The sequence below is a fragment of the Stegodyphus dumicola genome, chromosome 6, assembly GCF_044657685.1.
Source record: "Stegodyphus dumicola isolate Sdum_Otavi_A_Nest chromosome 6, ASM4465768v1".
In the NCBI taxonomy this organism is placed as follows: Eukaryota; Metazoa; Arthropoda; class Arachnida; order Araneae; family Eresidae; genus Stegodyphus; species Stegodyphus dumicola.
In genome coordinates, this window is record NC_140773.1 from 51,156,723 (window position 1) to 51,175,039 (window position 18,317).

Genomic DNA, 18,317 nt, shown 5'->3' on the forward strand with positions numbered 1-18,317 from the left:
GGTTTATGCGCTATCAACGAAGTAGATTTAATTCAATCCAATAAGTGTAAATGAAATGTAAGAACAAATTCGTATAATTTAATATTCCGCACAAGGAAGTCATGTCGTGTACACATCAGATTTTTTTTTAATGCGAGGAGAAAATCATATAAATAGATTTTAGTTTATATTCTCCTTTGCAAACACTGAACTAGATTATCGAGGGTCAGTTGGGGTTACATCAAGCCAAGGATAGGATCAAACCGAAGGAAAAAGTACATGCATGTATTAGCAAATGTAAAATTTAAATTAAGCAAAGAAGCAACTTTATTCTTACGCAGATTTTTAATAAAACTCTGTCGATTTCAAAGCCCATCGGAAACTGATCTCTTTTGCTAAAGAGAAAAAAGTGAAATACTCAGAGAACTTATGAGTGTGTCCTGACGACATGGTTATCCATTGCTGATGCTAAATTCCACTGTTCGGCAGCAAATTTTATTTCTAAAAACGATCAGTGGGAAAGGGCGTAAATACTGGCTGCTATGAAAATTAGGACGCCATTTTCGTGCTCTTTTATGAAGTAACAAGAATTTGCTTTCACATGTTGAGGATAAACGTATTAAGTAAATGACGTTCTTTCCTATTTTTTCTTGCAGTAAAATGTCTTGAATATTATAAGTATTAATTTGAAAATACGTTTACTGCAATGATAAGCAGTCTGTCTATATTTAATCAAAATTCTGAAACATAAATTTTGATCCAAGTTTCTTACTTCTTTGATGATGTTCTCTTACAATTCTCTAACAACCCAATTAATTGTAATAAATTACTCCAGTATCTAAAGCGAGATAGGATGCCATGAAATTACATTTTCGGGCATTATTAATGAAGGTTATTTCAACAACTCGGTTTATTTTTGTTCTTTCCGGTTCTTCCGGTGATAAATTCGTTATGAGAAAGCGTGTAACGATTAATTTTGACCCATGATCTTGCATCGAAGCGTGACTAAGTCACGCACACTTGCGGTGCACTTGATTTGCTATAGTTAATGGCTTAATACAAGTAGTGCCTTTGTTCAGTACGACATTGTAGTGCCTGTCAAGCTGAATGACCGAACATGGATTTTTTTCCGTTCCGTGGATCCATTTTTAATCCTTTCAGGGAATTTTCTCATTTGTTTTGCTTGCAGTCAAATTCATTAAGAAATATTTTAAGTACTGTTTCAAGTGCTAATTATGAAGATTTAAGTAAACGTGTGTAGTCTTGAGACTTTATAGATTAACGTGAAGTATTTACCATCTCGTTAATGGAAACCACACTGAACTGAGGAGCTTATTTCTAAATCCCAGTAAAACTTGAGTTTTTTTCATTTATGTCTTTGATGAGTTGGGACATTTAAAATGTTTCACTCCGCAAGCCTTCGCTAGAGGATGATTTTAAGTGAAGAAAGGTACTTGACCCTCGGATTTCAATTTTGAAGACATTCTTTGTCAAAACAGGAATATAACTGGGGAAAGTTGGTTATTTCCGCTGGCGCACTTCAGATCTACGGTGGCTATGTCCTATTCTTGAAGTTAAAGAAAACTACAGTAATAGAAAGGAATTGGACTTATTTTCCTGTTACAGAACAACTCCACCAGCGGCAGAATTGTAAAACCCCTGAATACTGGTAGCTCGACCGAACTCAAATCCGAGCAAACAGGCTGTCTGCATAGGAATTTCTGCAGCTTTTCCATTTTCAACGTAAATAAGTACGTAATACGTTTCAAAGTACAAGCCAGTTTGCCTGGAAGAGTACTCCACGAAGGCATCCCTTCCATTAGGCTGATATCCCTCACGTGCATTGTCATGATATAAATAATTTACATCAAATCCGATGTGTAATAGGAGCCCACCAGCGGCCGAGCGGTAAAGTCGCTGAACACTGGTAGTTCGGTCCGAGGTTCGAATCCCGCGAACGGGCTGGCTGCATGGGTGTTTTCGTGGTTTTCCCCGTGTGTAACGTGTATACGAGCCAGTTCCCTTAGAAAGTCCTCCACGAAGGCATCCCTCCCCTTAGGCAGATAGCCCTAGTGTGCTTTGCCATAATTAAATACACCACCACACCACACCGATGTGTAATAGGACAATGCACGCCGAACAGTTTTCATTAGATAGATATGTGTGCTAACATTCCCGTCCTTCCTCTTAAATGCATTATTTTTACCTTTATAACAGTGCTTTTGTGTGTGTATGTGTATTGAAGTAATTAACCTAAGAGGTGAAATTTTTTTAACATAGCATTTTTAACAAACTAATTCTAGAAATATCAATTTAACATATATATCTTTTCAGAGAAAATTGTTTGCCCCGTGCTGCTCTGTAACGAAAGGTATCTAAAGAATGTTTTTATTGAAAGTGAATGTTAAATATAAATTTTCACTGATTTTAACTACTAGTGACCCTGTTAAAAAGTCACCATTCTGGCATAACTAAGCGAGAGCGAATTATGGTGTCTGTAGCTGTGCCAAGGTTATTGGTTTATAGAATATCTACGGTGACGACTCCAAAGATTCCTTTGTGATTGTTTGGCTCTAAAATAAAAGGTTTTTAATTGTTGTGAAGCTTATTACTCGAAATCTCAAAAGTCTTGGAATACAAGTAATAAAAATTTCAGAAATAGCTTATAAATGCCTTATAGTTTCAAATATTTTTAAGACAAATTCACATGATGTCTGCGGCAGGGAATTTCATTATTATTAATATCGTTAGAAATAATAACAAACATTTTTAACACTATACATTAATGTATTCATCCTACTCTGTAGCTTCCAAGCTGTGCATTAACATCTATATCAGAAATTAAATACGCAATAAAATTCTGCAGTAGCATTTGGATAGCAAACATGTATTTTAAAAAATAGGTATTATAGATAGTGCTTTCTTAAATGGTGAAAGTTTGATATTTTTGTTTAAGGTAACCGACCTCGTTCGAAGGGCGTTTTTCAAAATGTTTGTTATATGTTTGAATTTATGTGATTTTTTAATGAATTGTACTCAAACTTAAATGTAATCACTTCAAAAGCGATAAAAAATCATTATTTTGAGAAGTACATGCAAAAACTGAACATTTTATATCAAAATAATAAAAACATCAGCCATCACTGACAGGCAAATATTGTTGATAAAAGTCTGCTTTTGGCTTTATTTTATACATACTACCTAGAAGCATGCACTGAACTAGAATAATTTGAAAATATTGATTCACTAGAAAAATACGGCCAAATATGTCAGTAAAAACTAATTAAAAAAGTACACATGCTATTGAAGAAAAAATGATGTAACGTAAATTCTATGAGATTACTTTTTTTAACTTCTAATCTACATTATGCATAATAATGTATAAAACGTGTATGCAAAATTTCATGTGATTCTATGATGAACGTTTAGAGTTATTATGGTTGCCGTGAACATAAATCATGAAAAAAACAATTAATCAAAAATCACGTTTAAAGTTTTCAGATTGTTACATGACATTATATACACAAATATTCACTAAAAATGCTCCGTTATATCTGACAAAGAGTATAATATTTAAAAGAATAGAAACATCAACATTATGTTTGGTTTTCAATTTATCAAAATCACTTTTTTCAATTGCAATAAATGTTCCAGATAATTTAGCCTCACTAGCACAGACAGATGTTTCAGTTTCATTGTGATTACCAGAATCAGCAGTCATATATTTAATGTGTCGGTTGGCGTAAAAGTTTCGCTTTTTTTAATAACTACGTATAAATTTTGTCATTTTCGAACTTTCGATTATTAAACAGAATTAAAAAAATGCAGAAAAATGAATCTTTAGCTGATAAATTAGCGCAGGAAATTTGTACACACAACCGAAATACCGAAAGCTCAATGTAAACAAAACAGTAAGTTTGAAACGTTGTTGCCAAACGTAAAAGTGAAAATACTTTGCCAGATTCTCCAAAAATATCGAAATGCTTAAAATTATTTAATTTATAAGTAACACAGAAAAAAAAAATGGAAATTGCACCTTTAATTTGCCCTTTAGAGAGGAAAGGTATAAAATTAGGCAAAACAAAAATTGGCTCAGACTTTTAAATCGCGTAATTTTGCGTTTTGATGAAAAGATAAGTTATCTAATAACAATATTGTTTTTTATGGCAATATGTTTTTTAAAAATTCTTCACTTCAGAAACCCATTTAGTTTTGAACTAATCTTGGAGTATCTCTATATTCATCCATACCCCTTTTTGATTGTAAAAACAAGGAGATTTTTTATTTCGGTCCCATTAAATAATTTAAGCTTCTTTGCTTTTCCAGTTACCAACAGCTTCATTTCATCTTTTCCCGATGCGTTTCCACAACACATGACTGTAATTCACTCATCGCTGGTTCGTGCTCGGTAGTGGACCTTTTCTTTTAATGCCGAAGAAGCAGGTCATGGATAACTGAAAAACACGTATCCAAGCTATCAATTTTTATGCGCATTGCATGTGTTTACTTTTATTATGAGAAATTTTAAGTATTTGTTGAATTTCACTGCATATTTTCCGAAGTGCAGTTAAAGAGTTTCAACAGAAATCAGCAAGCATTTTCATTGGCAAACTATTTTATTACAGGGCCTGTCTCATCTGTATTATGGATTTGATCAGGTTGCAAATTTTCTTGCTTCAAATGTTTTCCAGAAAGTCGATGCAGAAGTTATCAGAGGCTTCGACACAACCACTGAGATATTCTTTTTGTATGCTAAGCTCTCGAACATCCTATCGTTGCTGGAGTCTTGTAGGGCATCCCCACGAGGCCTTATAGTTACCTTCTATTCTCAACTTTTTCTAGAGAAACTTCTTAAATGCACATTCGACTGCTGATTGGCACTTCTGCTCTTTTCTGATTAAGCCATAGTACTGAATCTACGTTTTCGTGTATTGAGAGTTTTATACTCTCTCGATTAGAAAGATCTGCAGCACTGACACAATCTCTTGTGAAGGCCCTGAATTCTTTGTTTAACAATATCATCAGTAGTTTATATTCTTCGGTCTTTAGTCCATATTCTTCTGGGAGCTGTATTGTCGATACGCCATCTTCAAATCTTTTGATTAACATAAGCTTTCGTTTTAGTGTTTAAAACAACTTCCTTACTCTTGGAACGCGTATCGTTTTCTTTATTTCCTTTTAGTTCTGAAATTTTAAATTAATTTCTAAAGAATAGAAAGAAAATACGCACAATTGTACGTAAAAAACAAAAGAATTCCAGTGATCAACTGAAAAGATGCCTGTAAACTTGCAGCAAGAATTGTACGAGGTAATCTTTAAAAATAAACCTAAAGGCTCAATTCAGCTGTTTTAGAGCATTCTCGGACTTCCAAGTGTTTATTTTTTACACAATCTCGCGCATTGTGTTTCGGTGTGCATGTGTAGGCATCGCCTTGTACAGATAATTCTCACTCAGATAACCGAAAGTATACTGTAGTTAGTAATTTTCCAGACACATCTTACTGATGACTTTTTAGTTCGTTGTATGAAGTAAAAAGGAAGTATTGTAAACGCGATATTAAATTTATAATATCACACAGTTTCATAATTCTGTCATCACCAGTGCTTCCAGTCTCATTTGTTTTGAAAGATGTTATTGCAGAAAATAAAGTAGCAGGTGATCTCGGGCGTATTAACATCGCAAAATCTTGTTTTCAAGCAGGAAGGAAACAACAAGTCATTGACAATAAACTGTTAATAGTTAAGCTGAGATATTTTACCGGAGAAATGTTATATACTCCTAATTGTGTAGTATTAATTCAAAGTCCTTCAGACCCTATTAGACTGACGTGAAAATTAGCGCTTCGTCGGAAAATGTACGATCAAATCTTACGAAGGTTATAATTAAACCCTTTTTTACTTCCTTGTACGAAGTAAAAAGGAAGTAATGCAATCGCGAAAAGTTTCAGGCAGCATATTTCAACGAAAATATCCATTTTGACCGTTATGGAATGCAATTTAACGATGTTTTTGCGTGATATCTGTGCGTAAGCACAGAATAAAAGACTCGCTTCCTCCAAAAAAATTATAAAACTGCTTTACAATTAATTCTGAAGAGAATTTTTCGTAACGTCTGTACCGTATGTACGTACGTACATATCTCGCATAACTCATAAACGAGTAGCCTCAGAACGTTGAAATTTTGTATATAGGACTGCTATAACATGTAGATGTGCATTTCGTATTTTGGTTGCAATCGGCCTCACCAAACGTATATAAATATATTTATATATATATCCACTCTGTTACCAGTGACTTCAGTTTCTTTACTCTTATATGTTTGTAAATTGTACATTTTTTGCTTTAAAAATGATTGAATTATGTTGTTTTTATCTTCCGGTTAAGGTTTTTATGCCTTTAGTAAATCTGTATGCAATATTGTTAGAATTATCAACAATTTTAAAGTTGTTTAATTGCCGCTTAGCTTTTTTTTTTTTTTTTTTTTTTTTTTTTTTTTTTTTACGGCGGCCGTTGATTGTTTACATTTGAAACCGCAGACTAGTGGATTTGTTGCCAAACTAGAGAAACTTAGCTTCGCAACAACAAAAATAACGCATTCATTTATTATTGCCAATTAAATCATGCTTAATCCTTTCTGAAATGTTTTGGAGGAAATAAGTGTTTAAGATTTACTTCGTAATTTTTAATATAGATATTTTGAGTTTTTATGTATTTTTGCCTTCTCGCGAAGTGAGAACGGAATTAATTGAATGAGAAATACTCAATCGTCTGTGAAAAACTGTTTCTTTGCTTAATTTCTTTTATACATTATTCTAGCTTTATTATAGTATTTGAATAGAACATGTGGCAACGATTAGATACTTCTATTCTTTAAATGATATAAATTTTGTGCATTATGAGTTATGATATGAACGAAATATAATACTGTTAAGTGAATCTAGCGCCAGAGTGTCGCTATGGTAAACAAATACTAGAGTGAATTTTGAAAAATGCACTTCTTCTATTGTGGTTTATGTGCTATCGGCGAAGTAGATTTAATTCAATCCAATAAGTTTAAATGAAATGCAAGAAGAAATGCGTATTATTTAATATTCCGTACAAGGAAGTCATGTGGTGTACACATCAGATTTTTTTCTTTACCAAGTTGGCAACATTTGGTGATTTTTAAAAATTATTTTGGGAAAAAGAATTTTCGAAACTCTAAGAGCAATTTCAGAAAAACTGCAATCTTTTCCGGGGATGCTCGCTTTTAGTTTGAGTTATTTACAGCATCTCTTAGAAAGTTCTCCACGAACACTATCTGCTTTGCTGTAATCCAAACCGAATAAAATGCTATAAATTATAAAACCAGGTACATTATTAAATTAAAGTAAATATGTAAATTATTAATTAGCACATAATCTGTGAAATCGGTTAATTTTTCAGTAACCCTAGTAATAATTTAAATGATATAAACTTATCAGCAACAGTTGTTAGATCACTTAGACGGTACATTCTCGGTGGCGTAACGTAATGTAGCGTAATGTTCTCAAAATCGGCTGTTTATATAACAAGTATAGCTTCCAGTTGACAACTCCCGTAGGCAGTTAGTACAGTTACTTTGAGAAGGAAAATAATATTACCATAGATTTTTTAAACCGTGAGGTCGATGAACCTAACTTTCGCGTGCTCACCAACTAACTGCGTTTAAAAGTAGAAATTTCTAATTTTATAAAAACAAAATCTATTTGGACTTGGTACGTTTCACACTAGTTGGACACCAGTTTATGACATCTTGAAAGGCAATGTAAACGTAGAACTGAAATTTGAAGTATATATTCTTCTTTCTAATGCCCTAAAATTTCATTGTGAGTCATTCTTAATCATCTATCACATTAGACCCAGCATACATGTAATGTCATTTAGTTATTAAAGTTCAGTGACCCTGCGGGAAAGTCACGTTTACCTCACGTGTCGAGAAAAAGAGCATTTTACACGCAACGGTGGTTAATAAACAAAACACCCACTGTTCTAAATCTCATAGATTTCGAAGACTTCCGCCTTAGTTCAAATGACTTGCTATTACACTAAGTTCGCTGAAGCAGTTTAAAGATTCTGTGTGAATTATAAGTGATAATGGAATTTGTATTACTTATTACATTTGCTGTAGCTACTTATATGTGTTTCCCTTAATTGGGATTATCTGTTTACGACTCTACAATGTAATCAATACAATAAATAATGTTGTGAAGTCTCTTACAGTATTCAAAGCTAGGATATTGTTGATTTCAGGTGAGTTTTCCAGTTCTTCCAGTAGCAATATGATATCATTTTAGATTTTTTACATTCTAGATGGTAGTGTTTTTAAGATGCAATTAAAAAACTGTAGCCCGAAAACTTTATATGATACCTCGAAGTTTCAAAAAGTTAAAAAAAATATTTGAAAAAATTAGAAAGTATAAAAATTGAAAATAAATAAATAAATGTTTATATTACGCCTAAGGGATCATTTTTTAACGTTTTGTGTGTTATCTTTACTTATTAAATATCATGATCTTCGCACTTACATCACAAAATTCAATTCAATATCGATATCAAAAAATATTTGAAAGAGCATATCTTTAGAGTTTCCGATACACAGTCTCGCGTGCTGGAGATAAAATGTTTTTTCCCCTTCCGTAAAGTGTTGCCATTGCTCGCTTTGAAATCGTTGAGTTTGTTAATAAAAAATTCTTTAATGTTCGACAAAATAGGAAATAGATAATAATAAAAGAAATTCCATATTCCAAATTTGGGCTTCCAGATGCACATATTCGAATAAATGTGATGTCTCTATGTACCCTTTGTTTTCTCACAGTGCGATAAATATACATACATTCATGAAAATTCTTCATTATTTAATTTATTTAAATATAATGACGGGCTTTAATATTTAGTGGTAACAATTTGAAAGGTGAACCGACACTTTTAGTGAGCCGACGCAAAATGCCACAACGAAATTAATAGCCCCTTTGGGCAAATTGCGGCTTTTGGCTAATAAGATTAAGAAACTACAACGAGATATTGGTGTGCAGATTTTAGTTTAAAATCTTATATAATTTTGATCTAAACAATTAAGAATAGTCTACTAGTTTCAGAATTAGTCACCCAGGAACTGGAGTGAAATCTTATATCTGAAGCGAGCTGTTCAAACTTGCAAAGCCGAATTGTAGGAAAAAATAAAATATCACAGCTAAGAGATATATGAATTTTTTTAAAACCAAAAAAAAAAAAAAAAAAAAAAAAAAGATTGAATTAAGCCCAAGCCCATCTAATGCAGCATTTCACTGGATCGTTTGCGCTTCAGTCTTCCGACAAATGTTTCCCTTAAGTGGTACAAAAACATTTTCCATTTTACTTATACGCTAAAGCTGCTGGCTGAAAACAGTAACCAGCTCTTCGGGGAATGTTTCTCTCTAACTATATAATGCTGCAAAGTAGAGATGCATAACAGAATTCTGCTTGGTTTTAAATGCGTAAAATGAACAAAAAATCCTTCAAAAGAATTTAAGCAGCTAAACATTTGCTGTTAAGTACTACAAATTCTACTGTAGCAGGCTTTTATTAATTTTAGTTAATAGTATACAGTGGTGCAGTTTTGTTACCTTCTATGATATGATATGTTAAAATATAATTCTATGATATGTAAAGTCAATATGTTAAAACACAAAATAGTTACTGTTTATTAATTTTGACGTATTACTTTTACGTTTGAAAATAATCTCAATGATAAGAAAAGTTTATTATATTATTACTCCCCGATACAAAATCCACTTTCGAATTTCGATCTATGACTTCTCTTTTTTAACAGCATATGCTTGATTGTTGGTGCACTCTGAAGTTACTGATGAGAATGACCAACGTCGATATCAAGTATTACGATGTTGCCAACAGTTATGGAGAAATCTGACCAAAAAAGAACTAAAATACGATGCCGGACAAAGTATCATTCTAAATTCGTTCATGCAGAGCATTTTCCAAGGGTTCTATACGGATATGCTTACTTTCCTGTAAAATGGAGGTATTTTTAAAAAACTTGTGTTAACGATAATACGTATATATATAATCAGACGTATACACGATGCCATTCAGGCTGTAATAAAATATATTTATAGTACATTTCAGAAATATTCCTTTAGTAATATTTATACATCTTAAAAATAATTTGAATCTTTTGTTTTTAAATTGCATAGATACTTAAAAGTCTAAATAAAATTAAGCAAAATTTAATCTTATATGAGCAAAATTATTCTTGGATTATTGAGTAGCACAGAATAATGTTGTCGCTACTGGGAGATAAGAGACCGCGTTAAATTCTTTCGAAATAAACGCAGCATGTTTCTAGAATTCAGTCATAAAAGTTTGATTAATTTTTAATTGAATTCAGACTTTTCAGAGTGCACGCATTTCAAATAAAATTATTCATTAGGAATACTCATGCGTATACATAACTTCTTCTCTTCCGTCTTCCAAAAAAATAAAGCGTTAAAAATTTTGTATTAATTTTCAAAACAAAAAATTCAAATTTAGGAATTTTGTACAAACAATCAAAATTTTCAATTTAAAATTTGCATTAATTATCAACTAAACATTCCAGGACACCATTTTAATTTACAAATGAAAAGAATTTTCTGAAGAATTGATCATTTTTAAAATAAAAATAGCATGCATAGTTAATGTTCTAGCTTAACATATCCGTAAGCAAACGATGTATTATCTTCAGCAATCAATCACTAGTATTTTACACGGACTTATAAGCTTCCATTTAAAATTTATCATAAAATAATGCTCTAAAAAGGAGAAAAATAATTTGTCATATAGTTTAATGGGGAAAAGAGGTTAAACAATTCTCTTTACAAAATTTATCTACTATTTTATATCACTAAAAATATTAAGATAATGGATTATGCTTTTGACAGTGCAGTTCGGTTATTCGATTTCATTAAAATTACTGCCATGCTTTTATTTTTGGTGATACAAAATTGTACAAGAATTTTTGTGAAAAGTATAATTAAATAATTTGTTCCCATTAAACTCTTTGATAAATTATTTTTGTTCTTTTAGTTCATTATTTATTTTAGGAGTTCTAAATAAAGGTTTCTTCTATTAATTTTTATTATTTTCATCGTTCTATCTTAATGATACGTTACCAATGAAATTTTCAGTTGAGAGACATTTTTCAACTATGAATAGTACTCTTTTACCTCCAAAAATTTTGTCACGTCAATAAATTAAAAGTCCATCAATTTTATCAAAGAATCAGAAATTATGTTTAACTCTCGCATAATTTTCATTTAATTGATGATTTAATTTGTTTAATCTATGCGATGGTGTAAACAGTAAACATCTGAGAATTTTAGTGTACTCATTAAAACGATTACTTGTATGAAAAACCGTTAAATTAAAAAAAAATAAATCAGCTTTTGAAAACATTGCTTCACTACATTGTGTTATCGTCAATAATAAATGTGTATACAAATTTTTACTCGATAGATTATCACAAAGTAGCTTAAAAATCATTGACAAACATTTGACCAAAATAACATATCAGTGAGCTAAATAAGAGTAATAACATTGCAAATAAAACGATAAAAATAACCAAAGCAAATGATTTTTCTAATACATTTTAGAGTTTAAGCTTTTAAACTGTACAACAAAATTTTTAACAGCTATTTTCGATATCTGGCCGTAATATTCCATAGCAGTTCAGCATTAAATCAATATTAAGTATGTAAAAGTGGACAGTTGCATTTCTAACACCAGGGTGCAAAATCTTATGTGAGTTTTATTTGTTCTTGGCGTTAGATTCATGGCAGTAGTTTTACAAATTACAAGAAAGCAGATGTATTGCATTTACAGATACGCATCGTAATGCGAAAACATGAAATTAACCGACGGTTTAACGCGTTATGATTGTTGGTAAAATATTGACTATCATGTCATTTTCGGACAGCTTGATTTATCTGAAACAGTTAATCCTGCGGGGATATCTTGATAAGATAGGATAAGGTCGTTAGATGATGAAACATTTGGATAATAAGTTGTTGTGGCATTATATGTTTTTGATAAAAAAATGTGAGCTTATTAGATCACCCGACCTTTAACACAAAATGTGACAAATGGAAATGTTGAAAATATACTTAAACTCTGTTTATAACCAGCTTTCAAGCACGTAACCTGACTTTTGAACAAATTTTTTTCAACAGAAGAGTATGAAAGATCCTAGCAATATTTTTCTGAATGGCTAAATTAACGCCCAGTAAAATCTCTATTGAGAAATTACTGTACAATATATCCTTTATCATGGGATGAAGTATTGCAAGACCTTTGCATTAATGTATATAATAGTGAAGACATATATCCCAGTAGAAGTTTAAAAGCAAACTTGAAATCACTAGAAGGGAAGCTGAAAGATAAATTTCCCTTTTTGGCTTTATTAGATTTAAAGTGACTGTATAATAAAAGAATGGCCTGCTTTCGAATAATTAGAGTTCATCAGAATAATTCGAATAATTAGAATGCAATGATATTCATAAGACAGAATATCATTGCGCAAAGGTTAACAAAAAGACCGCCCTTTTCAGTATAGAGGTTAATGCTCCTGGCTGCAACAGTGCTAGCTCCAGGTTCGAATCGAGGAGAAGGTTTGGATATTTGTAAGATAATAAATATTCTTGCTTGGATATTTGTAGCAAGTGACATGAGGCGTTTAAAATACTGACCAGCCTAAAGTCCTCTTGAGAGGCTTGGTAATATGGGAAGACGAGTCCACCGCTTTGGTGCGTACTTTATTAAAATTGGGACAGAAATTTCCCCGCTAAATGGTCAATATTATTGGCCATTCCCGGCGAAGGTTGTAAATATCGATCCGTTTAAAAAAGAAACATGCTAGCCAACAATTTTTTTTATTACTGCAAAGCTTCGACGTTTATTCCTATCAGGATTTTTAATTAAGGGATTTCCATCTATAATTTTCTAGGAGACTTATTTTTTACCCCACGTGGTGAAACTTCTGCACCTTGTGACGATTACATGCTTTGCACCATTAGATGAAAGGCTGCACCACAATGCGAACTGCTGCAAAATATTTCATTACAAATATGGTCGTTTGGTACGCCAAAGCAAAATGGGCAAAATTATTTAAAGGATAAAATTTTGCATCACTATGGTACATTCGTCTATTCAAAAACTTTACTGAAAAATGTTTTCATGCACGTGAAAGTTGCAGCAAATTTAATTTGGCTATGAGAATATGTTAACATACGGTTTATTGAAGAAACGTAGAAACTGACTTCATCTGAGAGAATGTTCCTGTTATAGTGTAAAAGGAGTTAAAGCATCTTTTGATCATGACTTATCACCTACTCATCTTTGAAGTAATATCCATCAGAACTCATTACCTGACTTACCGCAGTCACCTAACTGCCAGATTTCTCATTCTCTGATTCTGTTGTTCTGTCTTATCAAGATGGTTCTGTGAATAAAATATTCCAAGCAATTCAAGCTCCAAGCAATTCAAGCTATACAAAACCACGTGGCGGCTAGTCTCTGCCGATATTAAAAAAAGCTAATTTTTAGTGCTTTCAGATTGTTAAGAGCGCTGGATGCGGATTCTGATGGGTGTTAATCTTTAGATCATACGAGTTTATACTTTCACACTGATGACTTTTCTCAGATGAAGTTAATTGTTTTACTTTGACGATTTTGATTACCACTTTTATGTCTTTTATGAAAGTACTTCTTACCAGCTATGCAATTCACGCACTTGTTATCATTCTGGAAAAATTAATTACTGTGAGATATGTTGCATATAAATTTTAAATTTATTTAAATTTACGCGAATGGAGTAACAAAAAGTTCATTTTAATTATAATTCCTTTTATATCATCCGTTTTATTAAATCCCTCAACAGACAAAACATTGTTTTTTCTAGGTGATATAAATTTAACGCACGTGGTTAACAACATCCATTAACTCTTTATGATTCAAGGACTTAAATTAACAGTTCTTCAGTAAAAGAGTTTTCTAGCATCATAGATATTTAAAGTTAGAAATTACTAAGCAATTTACGATTTTAAAGCATAAAAATTTCTTACATAGAACAGTCTTAATTCGGAGGGAGGGGGGAAAACACCTGAGTATCCCCAAAATTATTAAAAATGTATTTAAGTTTGAAAATAAGTTAGTAATAAGTTTAAGCCACAAATCTGAAATAACTACGCTGCCCTAAAGACTTTTAAACGAGATTTTATTTGTCATTAAATCTTCTTACTTTGCCCCAGTCACTGAATCAGTCATGAGTATCATTGCCAAGCGCAATAAAAGATCCCCTCTTGCTTCTAGTAAGTGCCCGTATAAATCCTCTAAAAGAAGGCGTTTCCTCACAAAAGAGTACTGGCTTAACCTAGGCGTAATGCTAGATACAGGAAATGAAACTAAATGTAAGTGTAGTGCTTCCGCAGTTCAAGCGTGAGTTTATGAGTATGTATAGTTTTATGGTAACAAAAAAAATGTTGCTTTTATTGAACCTTTTAATCTATAAATTCACTACGATCAGTTAGAAGGTAGTCATAATAACTTCAATATGAGGTAAGAAAGTATGAGCGACTAAATATTTCTTAAGTAGTTGGTCGTAGACCTATAGACTTATGGGTCAATTCTTAGAAAGAGGAAGAATGGTTTTTCAGATTACGGCTGATTCGGTAGCGTTAAACCTTTGTGGTGCCAAATTAATTTAAAATGAACATTCAACCTTACATCATTAAGATTTATTTTTATTTGTTGGCAAAATTTCACTTTTGACAACTATTTATTTATTAGCAAAAAACGCCAGTAAAATATGTTAATTAGTTGTATATTTTATGACAAAAGCACTTGATGTACACAATTATCCTCAATACGTCAGAAGAATGATTCATGGAATTGAACCGAACAATAAAACAATACAAATAAACTAATAAAAATGTGATAATATAAGAGAGATTTGAAACAATGATAACATTTAAACTTAAATTAATTTATTTAATTTTAAATTATTTAATTTTTAATGTGCAATTTAGTTAACATTTAAACTAAATTGCACCGCGTCGGTTCTCTGGCTTACCATTAACTACAAATCAAGCCTCTCCCCGTTTCCCATACAGGAAAATTAAGTTAGTATTCACCGTCCATGACTATATCCTGTAAACATAATGTTTAATATTGGAATCACTATAAATTCCTTTCCAGTGGCTATGTTTTGTGAGCTAATCATGCCTCGCTCCAAGTCTGAAGGCCGCTACAGTAGCCGATATAATAACAGCAGGTATTTTAAAATCTGAGTCATTCCATCATTTGTTTTTAATTTCGTCTATCAATTTTTCTCCATTTTTACTTTGCATTATATTCCTAATTATTCCTTAAATTGATACAAATGCAGTGGTTCTTTGATATCTTTGCAAAGGTTTTGCGTCTTTTTTGGGCGTGGAAGGGTTTTCAATTTTATGGTGGGTTTATGTATACTGCAGAATAATCTTCTTGCTACTAGATGTTAAATATTTTAAGTTCAGTCGACAATACCAAATCTTTTCCGAGTCTGAATAAGGCTTCCTGGTTAGCGGATAAAGAATTAGGGAGGAAAAGCGACTTTTTCGAACTGGCTGACTCGAAAAACATATTGCTGGGCGGCAAGTAATTGTCTTAACCTTTCAGTCATAATTTGAACTGTTTGGACCATGACAAAAACGAGAAAAGATTAGAACAAACTCTGGCTACAGCATATTGTATAAAAGATACTATAGAATTTTCTTTATGTATACGTAACCAAAAATCTTCAAACTATCTAACAAACAACTCAGGCAAATCGGCTGGTTCATAGTTGGTTTTTCCCATATGTAACTCTTGAATATGAGCCAGTTTTCCTGCGAAAGTCTTCTACAAAGGCATCCCATCCGTTAGGTAGATAGCCCTTGTGTATAAGGGAGAATTTTAGGTACATCAGGAATAGATATTCAAATTATAATTCTGATATCATTTTTAAAAACCCCTTTTTTCTTAATTAATTTAAATTCTACCCTCTCTAGAATCCAGTCAAAGGTAGCTCAATTCATTTTGTGTGAAATCAAAGCTCCTTCCTGAAGATTCGAAATGATAATATATCAGAGATTAGATTATAGATTATAAATTTTATGCTAAGTCCCCTCGATCACATTCTCGCTTCACTCCAGCAAGTCGTCATTTAGTAATAGATAACCCTTTCTGGGTCTTTCCCACTATATTACCTATATAATATTTTCAAGTGAGGGTTTTTTTAATCAAACATTATTTTTAGATAAATGGAGTCATCTCCTCTCTGACGGTTTTTCAAACATACATGTAAGGTGCCGGTATAAAGTAAAAGGTAAACGTTTGATAACCGATCCTATTGTGTTCACTTCGGTATGATCTTTAACTGCTCCATCAAATAATGTCTTCCTAACTTTATTATATTAGCAACAACTTTGGCAACATTTTTTGGAGTAGCCAAAGCTTATGCTATCATCAAGTCATCAGTATAAGCCTAGCTTACACTAGGCACTTGTGTCAATAGTTTTGGAATATATATTAAAAAGGGTGCACTAATCACATTTTCTGGTTGAAAGCCATTATGTGTTAGCATGTGAACTGGATATACTTGAACCGAAACGGTACAAAAAAATCTTTGACTGCATAAAATTGTCATCCGTGAGAATATTTTGTCTCCTTCACCGAGTCATTTTCCTTTTTGGAAGAAGCGAACTCTTCATTTCTGTCATATGCAAATTTAATATGAACAAACTCAGAAAAACCCAGGAAAAAAAAAAGATTCATTTTTGTCGAAATGCTCCTTAATTCATTGACCAGTTCCTGTCAGTTTTTGACTTGGAAACTAGAACCATCTAAAGCAAACTTCAGTATCTGAGATCAAAAATTCATTTTCAAAATAAAACATCAGCATGTCCTCCAAGCAAGTCAGATTGAAATAATGTGTCAAATTAAAATACAAATGAAATTAAGAAAGTCGAGGTTACTTTGTAGTCGAGGTTTGTAGCTTCACAAAGTTCAAATCTTTACAAAGCAATCTGTAATTCAAAGTTAAACACTCACTTGGTCTAAACAATAACTGACCTTTTAAATCACTTGGTTCGTCTACGTTAGGTTATCAGTCAATGCAGCTGTTCAGCTCAAGTGACAAACGCCCCAATAGTCTCTAGATGAGGTTAATTTCCTACTTTTAAATTACGCCATATAACTTTAAGCAACTTTCTGGTCTGAAAGAAAACTACGGCATGAGCTAAGAATAGGACGAAACTTTTAATAAAAATAAAAATCTTACTGTTAATTAAACTCAGAAATAACTGCCTCAATGTGCCGCGTTTTACTAAAAATGTACAAAATTAAAATTTTTACACTGGCCCTTTATAAAAAAAATTTTTATATCAGAAATTATTTTTGAACAGTAAAGAACATCAAGAAAGAGAACTAGTTTTGTAATATACAAAACATATTGAAAAAAAATGCCAAAATTAAGAAATTTAAATCACACTTACCTGATGGGAAGGCAAGATCGTTGATTTTAAGCATCGTTCAAGAATAGAATCAAATTTCATTTGATAAAAAAATTCGAATTTTAGCTGTTATATAAATGAGAAATTTAGAAAACCATGCTTCTGTATTAATATTTGTTGACGTAAAAAAATTATTTAAAAATTTGCCTTTGAACGTTTAGCTAACTTAAACTGTCTTCAGAAATATGTATTTATGTCCCTCCAAATTTTGCTTAATGATGTTTTCTGGAATTTTTTGTCCTCATAAAATGGCTCTTTCTGATTCGACTAATATAAATTAGGAAGCTATTTCTCACATTGAACCTTTTATTAACTAAGAGTTCGGAAAAATCAGCTCATATATTTATCAAAACATACCATATGTGCAAAATTATTACTAGAAAACTATGTGATTCGTTTCTAGAAATGAAATTAAGAATATATAATAAATTATTAAAGAGAAATATTTATTGATGCAGTGAAAATTATACGCAGTATCGCATAAAAATCCTATAAGATATAAACTGTATCAAATCTCATACTTTTGTTCGAAATTAAGTGATATAACTCTAGGACTACGAAAGTATTGAAAACATCGTTTTGAATGATAAGACAGCGTAAGGTAATAAAAATCACTGAAGATGCAAGCTATTATATTCGGCTGAGAGTTAATGCGTTTTTTTTTATCATGTTTTGGCAGAAAATTGCAACAAGTGGCACCCCTAGCTCTTTAAGGTGGAGAAAGGGCAAAAGTTTTAAATCTTAGTTAGATCTCTG

General features: G+C 31.9%; 1 protein-coding gene across 6 annotated transcripts in view; it reads left to right on the top strand.

Moving 5' to 3' along the window:
• LOC118188676 (cyclin-dependent kinase-like 1) overlaps positions 1-18,317 on the top strand; it is a 121,267-nt gene that overhangs the window by 35,577 nt on the left and 67,373 nt on the right. For 2 of the 6 annotated variants that reach the window (XM_035359172.2, XM_035359170.2), the window contains exons 1-2: positions 8,036-8,250; positions 9,809-10,018. The exons of 2 other annotated variants lie outside the window; for them this stretch is intronic. Coding sequence is in view for 1 of the 4 variants with exons in the window: in XM_035359170.2 (XP_035215061.1) it covers positions 9,879-10,018 (140 nt within the window). In the remaining 3 variants the exon portion in view is untranslated. Of the gene's footprint in view, positions 1-8,035; positions 8,251-9,808; positions 10,019-18,317 lie in introns of those variants that run through there. 2 more of the 6 variants (XM_035359173.2, XM_035359171.2) reach the window with 1 other exon arrangement.